This window comes from Pelophylax lessonae (genome assembly GCF_965119305.1).
Source record: "Pelophylax lessonae genome assembly, chromosome: 4".
NCBI classification, from domain to species: Eukaryota; Metazoa; Chordata; class Amphibia; order Anura; family Ranidae; genus Pelophylax; species Pelophylax lessonae.
The window spans coordinates 563,085,123-563,094,079 of record NC_138771.1 but is presented as its reverse complement, the minus strand read 5'-3'; the positions used below and the strand labels follow the sequence as shown (position 1 = coordinate 563,094,079).

At 45.5% G+C, this 8,957-nt stretch overlaps 1 protein-coding gene across 1 annotated transcript; it reads right to left on the bottom strand.

The window, feature by feature from the left end:
* Nucleotides 1-4,813: 4,813 nt before the first annotated feature.
* LOC309552778 (olfactory receptor 5AR1-like) lies at nucleotides 4,814-5,572 on the bottom strand (the record flags this gene model as incomplete). Its single annotated transcript, XM_082253693.1, has 1 exon — nucleotides 4,814-5,572. One exon carries the CDS (start codon nucleotides 5,570-5,572, stop codon nucleotides 4,814-4,816), a length of 759 nt encoding a protein of 252 aa, XP_082109819.1.
* Nucleotides 5,573-8,957: the final 3,385 nt, after the last annotated feature.

Here is an 8,957-nt window from a genome sequence, read left to right as displayed (position 1 = left end):
TTTTTCTTTTATAGATTACTGTTTTCTGGCATTAATGATGATGGCTAGTTCACTTCCGCAGGGTGTACATTGGGTGATTTTCTCCTGATCGCTCTGTGGAATTCTCTGTGCTGTGTGAAGTATTCTGTTTTTCGTGTTTGTTACTCTATTTAGCGGTATAGTTTTGATAAATGTTTACATGCCGAGGGAGCTCTGGCCTTAGAGCTCTGCTCCTTTGTCTTGTCTGGTTCTATCCCCCACTTGGGCCCATACCCCAGAGGGTCTCGCTCTCTTGGACGGGTGTCTTTTCTTTCTTTTATCTTTTCTTCCTATCCTTCCCTCCTGTGCTTTTATATCCCTTTCCTCTCCCCCCGGTTATAACACATACCGCTTTGCGGTACCTGTATCCCTCCTTACCTCTTTCACCCTCTCCCTCCTCACCTTCCCCCTCCTCTCCCCCACTTTCCCCTTCCCCCCTCCTCTGCTTCCTCCCTCCCCACCCTCCCCTCCCTTCTTCCTCCGACATGGATCCTGTGCGGGTGACCACCTGGAATGCCAGGGGCCTCAATGTACCGGAGAAACGGCGTATGCTTCTGGGGGATCTACGTCGATCTCATTCAGACATTGCCTTTATCCAGGAGACCCATTTTAGATCCGATGGCCTGCTGTTCCTCCAAAACCAGTTCTTCCCTACTGCATACCATGCCACTAATGTCGCTGCTAAATCTAAAGGTGTCTCCATCCTGCTCTCGAATAATATCCCTTGGTCCCTACTAGCTCAAAGTGTAGACCCCCATGGTCGTTTTCTATTTCTTAAGGGGCATATTGGGGGACAGTTGGTTACATTGGCCAACATTTATGTACCCAATGCCCATCAGGATACCTTCCTGAAGAAAACCCTGGCAGCCCTGGTGGAGTTTGCGGAGGGCCGTTTACTCCTGGGGGGTGACTGGTACCTTCCCCTGGACCCATCTACTGACACGTCCACTGGGGTGTCCTCGGTGCCGCGGGGGGGGGGGTCCGGGGACAAATGATCAAACTTCTCAACTGGTAGATGTATGGCATATTCTACACGCTGGCGAAAGGGATTACACTTTATTTTCCCATCCACACAATGCGTACTCCCGTATTGACCTTTTCATGGTTCCTCACTGTCTTCTCTCCTCCATAGTTGACGTTGACATTGGCTCCATAACATGGTCAGACCATGCTCCTGTCACTATGGAGGTGAAGCTCGGGGGTGCGGATCGCGAATCGGACTGGCACTGGAGGCTCAACGAGAGCTTGCTTCAGAACCCAGAGGTGTTGGCGGACGTATCCCAGCAGCTCCAAACATATTTTCAGCTGAACGATACCCCGGACAGCGACCCCGGAGTGGTTTGGGAGGCCCACAAGGCCGTAATTTGGGGTGTACTGATTGCCCACGGGGTTAGAATTAATAGGGACAGGGAGAAGCAGCTGACTAGGCTCCTGGAGGACATAGCCCAACTGGAGGGACAACACAAGCATCGCTTAGACGTCTCCTTTGGTGCTGAGCTGACCAAACTCCGAAGCCAGGTGACGGATCTGTTGAAATACCGGACGAAGGCAGCCGTCCAGTGCTGTAAGCGTACACCCTATGAATCCTGTGACAAGTGTGTTAGCTAAAGCCCTAAGAGACCAGCAAGCCTCTTCTTATGTTCCCTTCGTAACAGGTGTTGGTGGCCGTAAATTACAACTCCCCAGAGAGATATCCCAATGGTTTGGGGATTTCCATTCGGATCTCTACCACCTACCACAGGAATCCTCCCACGCGGAAGCCGTCCGGTCCTACCTCAACTCGGTCCCTCTTTCGAGATTTTCGTCACCGGGACCTCGAGGAGGATTTTACCACAGAGGAACTGTCCTTGGCCATCAAGTTGGCGAAAAGAGGGAAGGCCCCCGGCCCCGATGGCTTTACTGTCATGTACTACCAACAGCTCCAGCACCAGCTTCTCCCCCATATGCTAAAACTGTTCAACGAGATTGGCCAATCTTCCACATTCCGTACGGATTCTCTGCTGGCACACATATCGGTTATACCTAAGGAGGGGAAGGACCCCTCGGCGTGTGGGAGCTACCGAGCAATTTTGTTGTTGAACGCAGATCTGAAGCTCTTTACGAAACTACTCGCTTCCAGACTCCAGCCCCTTCTACCAGACCTGGTCCATCTAGACCAAGTGGGCTTCATTTCCACCAGGGAGGCCAGGGACAACTCCATCAAGGCCCTGAACCCGATCCACCTGGCCAAAACCACACGTCGCCCGACTGTCTTCTTGAGCACAGATGCCGAGAAGGCTTTCGATCGGGTGAGCTGGGACTATATGTTTGAGGTGCTGAGATGCTTTGGAGTTGGCCCCTGTATGCTCACTTGGATTACAAGTATCTATTCTTCCCCCCGTGCGATGATTAAGGCGAATGGGGTCTTCTCTAAGCCTTTTAAGATTTATAATGGTACCAGACAAGGATGCCCCCTTTCTCCCCTTCTTTTTGCCCTCTCCTTGGAACCTTTCTTAGTCAAGGTGCGCCTGAACCCTGACATCTCCGGGGTACCTGTGGGCCTGACTAAGATCTCAGCATATGCTGATGACCTTCTCTTCTCCCTGACTAATCCCTTGATTTCCTTGCCGAATCTCCTCTGCGAATTTGAGCTATACGGGGTGGTCTCCCACCTCTAAATAAATTACCACAAATCGGAGGCAAAAGTGGTTATCGGGACTTCATTCCTGGTTTGGTCGCTGCAACATCCTCAAGATGTCTATCCTGCTGAAATATCTCTATCTGTTTCAGACCCTGCCAGTGGCGATCCCTGCCGCCTTCTTTAAACATGTAGACGCCGCCTTTACCAAATTTATGTGGGCTGGTTGCCGCCCTAGGCTAGGTAGACGTATTCTCACGATGCCCAAGGCACACGGAGGAGTGGCAGTCCCAGATGTCAGGAGATACTATCAGGCGGCCCATTTAAACAGACTTGTGGACTGGTGCAGACATGCAAACCTGAAGCTGTGGACGACACTGGAGATGTCCTTGTTTCCAACCCATGGTGTATTTGATCGGTACCTGCACTGGTCAAACGACACCCCTTTATCGGCCCGACCCACCAGATCTGCTCCTCAGCCCTAGCCTCTGTGGCTACTCAGACTACACACTCACCCATGCTCCCGATCTTGGACAACCCGGCCTTTCCATTGGGCTGTGAGGGGGGTAGGTTTAGGGCTCTCTTAGAGCTGGGATGCTTCAGAGTGTCCCATTTCGGGGATTCTGAGGCTTGGCCATCCCTCCTGCAGTTAACGGTGGCGGGTGGCCGGTTTGCGCTTACCCGTTGGCAGGCACTTCAATTGCTACATTTCTTCTGTGAACTGGGACCCCGCTCACTTTTCGAGAGACCACTGTCTCCACTCGAGGCCCTTATATCGGGGAACACCCCCTTTGCCGCAAACTCTGTCCCTACTCTATGCCATACTTTCGGAGCCCCCGGGGGAATTTGTCCTTCTGGGACTCTTGAAATGGGAGAGGGACCTGCAGAGGACTTTTACAGTGACCCAATGTAGGAACATTCTCCGCTTCTCTCTGCGCTCCTCGATCTGCACACGTCTCCAAGAAACTAACTACAAAATACTGACGCATTGGTACTACACCCCGGTGCGAATCACCAGCTTCTTTCCTGAGGCGTTGGACAGATGCTGGAGATGCCTGAGTGACCGAGGTTCCATGTTCCATATGTTCTGGAGCTGCCCACCGCTGAGAAATTTCTGGAAAGAGGTGCGGAGGATCTCCCAACAGATGACTGACTTTGTCCTCCAGGATGACCCCGCTCTCTTTCTTTTGCACTGTTCCTCTATCCCGCCAGGCCGTTATAAGAAATCAATCCTACGCCATCTATTCAATGCAGCCAAGGTATGCATTGGCCTCTGCTGGAAGTCTGCGGCCCCTCCCTCGATTCCACTTTGGCTGTCCAGGGTCAAGCTCATTAATGATTTCAAGGACCTGATCCTAACTTCGCAGGGCAGGAGGGAACACTACACGGCGACTTGGGGATGCTGGAATATGTTCATCCTTTCGGATGAGGGCAGAGCTCTTCACGGTGATACCTGAACCTTCTGGGATATTGGCCTGGGGGCCCGCGCGGGATCCATTCGGCTTCTCTCTGTTCTTCATCTTTCTCTCTGTCCTCTTTTCACTCTCTGTTCCTCAGGGATTGCTAATACCTCAATTGCACCCTACTTACTACCTTCTCTCCCCCCTTTCTTTCCTTCTCCTCCTAGCTCCCTCCCCCCCCCTCCCCTCTCCCTCCCTACCTTCACCAACCCCACTCTCTCCACCCTCCTCCCCCCTTGTTGTTTACTCAAACTGTCCACTTGGTTCTACACTTACGTGCGATACACCTAACTTCGTCATCTTTTTGGTGAGAAAAGATTTTTCTGTCTACCTCTCTCACGTATTAGACGACGATGCATGCTGCTCTTATTTCTTAGTACATTGTAGTGTCGCTGATGTATGATTGTGTTTAAATGCTGATGTGCATTATATTCTCTTTCACCATGGACTTTATGTGGATCATTTCTACGCTATTATTTCTTCACCATGACTGTATGCACCATTTACTCCAAAATGCTTTTCTCACATACCTGCTGGAAGATATGTCTACGTTGTAACTTATTTCTGTATTACTGAGTGTGAAACCTGTTAACGTTGTTACCTTTTACCTAAATAAAGAATTTGAAAAAAATTTTAATCACTGCAAATTTAGAAATGAACGCCAAAATCAAATTAGCAAAATTACACCCTTCATCACTAATTATAAACAGCTAATACACTACCTAAATCTCTGCTTCTTTATGTTCCACCATGCCTTTTTTACATCATTGTTTCTGAGGCTGTATATGAGTGGGTTCAGCATGGGAATGACATTGGCAAAGAGAACACCCATCACTTTGCGCTGATTTTGGGTGATAGCTGATCTCGGTATCATATACAATACAAAAATCACAGAGTAGAACAAAGTCACAGTGGTCAGGTGGGATGTACAGGTTGAAAAAGCTTTGTGTTTCCCTTCTGAAGTCTTTATTTTAACAATAGTTGAGATGATAAAGACATAAGAGATTATAGTGGGCAGAAAACATGTTGTTAGAAACAAAACTCCTTCGGCAAATATGATATTCTGGGTAATGGCTGTGTTGCTGCAAGAGAGCTCCAGCAGGGTAGCAATATCACAGAAGAAATGATTAATCACATTGGAGGAACAGTAGCAATTCTGAGATGTTGTAACTGCAATAGGTACACAGGCGATAAAACCAATTATCCAAACGCTCACAGAAGTTGCTCTACAGAATGTCCTACTAAGGAGAACTGAATAGTGCAGAGGTCTACAGACAGCAACATATCGATCATAAGACATAACAGTGAGAAGAAAATATTCTGTAGATGTAAATGCAACAAAAAACGTATACTGTGTTATGCATTCTGATAATGATATTGAATTGCTGGAAATTACAAAGATATTTATGAGTTTGGGCGAAGTAGTGGAAGTGTATACAATATCCAGGCAGGCGAGGTTAGACAGGAAAAAGTACATGGGTGATGTCAGACAACTGCTCACATATGTGAGAATAATCAGGAATGAATTTGCCATCAAAGTAACAATATAAGAGATAACAAAAAACACAATAAAATTAATTTCCAGGCCTGGGAAATTGGAAAATCCTAACATAATAAAATCCATGTGTGATGTATAATTGTGTAGGTTTGAATCTGGGGAACATTTTGGCGAAATATTTAAGCTTGATCTAACAAAATGATCCATAAGAATGAATTAATGACTTTTTACATTTTAGAGCTTGAGAAAATCATATCTCTCCTCTCACATTTGAAGTCCTAGATGTGGATATATAAATTAACAAAAATATGTAATAATATGTAAGAATTATGTACAGTATTAACTGAACTCTGCAGAACTATTTTTGTGCGCATTTCCTTCGGGGATGAGTGATGAACCAAAGCATGACTAAAGTTTGAGTGCCAAATCTGAATAGTAATAGGCAAGGGATTGTCAAACAAATGGGCAATGGGGCTGGGCACAGCCATAGGGGACATGTAGCAACACATAAAGTTTAAAAAATTCAGTTTGGCAGGGAGCAGAAATTTTAGTAATGCTTAAAATGAAACATTACAAATTCAAAATTCCAAGAAATAACATGTCTAGGGCTGCCCTGACCCTGTCTGTGTAGTGGCATGTCTGTGCAATGTATACAACTTACTACAGAAATGCTGACATTTACAAAGACAAATGTGGATTTAAATTGCTGGCAGAATGGCAGCTTTCCATCTGCTTTGTTCTGGTTGTAAAAAAAAAAAAAAAAAACAGGCTGGAACTCCATTCATGTATACCAGACCCTTATTTTTTGTGAGGGTCTGGTATAGATGTTATTGGGGGACCTCCCCACAAAAAAATTTGCATTGGATTCCTCTTTAATTCATACAGGCCTATTGGGTCTGGTGTGGATTTTAAGGGAGAAGCCCACTAAAAAATTTGGAAAAGTGTGATGTTCCCCAAAAAATGTATCCCAGACTCTTGTCCAAGCATGCAGCCTGGCAGGCTAGGAAAGAAGAGGACTTCCTCCTGAACCATTCCAGGCCACATGCCCTCACAGTATCCCCCCATGTTGAGAAATGTGGCCTGCTATGGTTCAGGAGGAAGGAGCACATGCTCCCCATCCCCATCCTTTCCTGGCTTGTCAGGCTGCTTACTACATTCTGGGCCACATAAGTGAATGGGGTCAGTGAGGTCATCGGTTGTTAACGACTCAGCAGTGCATGCACCCCTTGGTATCCTCAACAACCATTACAATCATTAACAGAGGGTAGTAATAGCACTATTATATAAGACATTCATTTGAATGACCAAACAGTCAAGCTTCAGTCTGAACACAACTCTAAACGGTAACTCCACTTTCGTCTGGAAAAAAATAGCAAATAAAAAAAAAAAAACAATATAACGTATACAATTGCGACACAAATCATATTGTAATTGAATGTTATTAAAAATGACCTTTCTTTTTCAATCTGCAGCCGCTGTAATTTTCTGAAAATGCAATGCAATATGGCTACCTGGAGGTGTTCTGTACACAGAATGTGTACTGACCACACCCCAGAAACATTTCCTGCTTGTTTGATTGGCTCAACAATTTTCCCAGAAGTCTGCCTAAGATACAAGTCAGATTTCTGACATCCCCTGCAACAAAAATGTCATTTTTGGGGAGATAATCCCAATAGGAACACGTCTAAAGGGATGCAGGCCCAGCATATTTCCTCATTAGAGCCCTGCAGCTTCCACAGCTGACAGATAATTATGAAACCACTCCCATTTGACCCACTCAGCACAGAGGCACAGAGGAACAAACAATGATTTCTTCAGAATAACAAAAGGTAGGAATCTGCAATAAAGTTTGTTAAAATCCTTACAATGTTTTGTTCTCAACAAAAGTGGAGTTACGCTTTAAGCTCATCCTAATCAGGAACCCCTTCTCCATAGTAAATATTTTCCTAATAGGATAGGAGAAAAGTAGAAACATAGGTGATATCTTTCCTGTGGCTAACTGAATACATTTTAGATGCAAGATTTCAGAAACACTTAACGCTAGTTCACACCACAAAAACGCACTCCAGATCTGTTCTGGGTGCGTTTATGCATCCATGTTTTTACCGCATTTTTGATGCATTTCTGGATTCACTCCAGATGCTTTTTTCTTATTTTTTCCTGTTTTTTTTTTTTTTACTGTACCCTGGTATGTTTTTTTATGTGTTTTGCCACATTTTAGTACACTCCAAAGCAGGAAAAATTCAACATGTATACCTTTTTTTTCTGCATCTGGAACGCCCTTGAACTGACCGCACTAGTGTCAACTATGCCATTGGAAACCATACAACCTACTTTTCATGCAATGGAGAAAAAAAAACGCACTGAACTTTTCTGGCATGGTTTCATACAAACAACTGAAAAAAAAATCATACAAAATGTATATCGTACACAAATACAGTGGATATCAAAGAACATCCTTAAAAATTATACTTACTCAAACTGTTCATTGTGTGCCCTTAAATTGTTCCTCTCTGACTGTTAAATTTACCATGGCAAGGTTTTGTTTTTGTCTGATAATTGCTAAAACAAACTTTTGGCTTCCTGTGAATAGGTGACAACACATACCAGAGACTCCTACTACTCTGGTAGCTTTGTCAGCCCGCCATGCATGCTCCAGCATTCAGATTACAGCACCTGCAAATTTTCATAGTCAGTTTGTGACATCTAAGACAGCCATGTCTTCCAGTCTGTCTCTTCCTGTCTTCAGCAATGGGATATTTTGCAGCAGATCATGGGGATTTTGGTTCTAAAACCAGCAATGACATCGCTACAGCTTTCACTGTACTCTCAGGCCTAAAGAGCACACTGGGAGCATCAGGTATTGGATTGTGTGACTGCTGAAAAAAATCAGATTTTTTTTATTTGCAGGATTTCTGGGTTAAAAGACAAGGGTGTTTGCATTGTATCGGTCTGAACTACAGACTGAATACTTACAAACCTAAAGCAGAGTTCCATCCATTTCTGTGTTTAGTAAAAGTCAGCAGGTGCAAAAAGTGTAGCTGCTGACTTTTATTAAACACACTCACCTGTCCCAGGATCCAGCGATGCAGCCACCAGAGCCCTCCCTTCTTTCCCTCACCTCTCCCCGGTGCCAGGATTACAAGTGTGGGCACCGGCTGTGACAGCCTGCGCTGTCACAGCCGGGTAAGCACTGAGCATGCCCGTGTTGTGCTGTGCTTCCTCAATGCTCGGATAATCTTCTTGGATCTGTGACATGTCCCAGAAGATTGCAGGGAGGGAGGGGGTGAGAGGAAGCGGGAGCAGGTACCTGTCAAAATTAGGTACCTGCTCCCCCTCCAAAAAAAATGACATGCCAAATGTA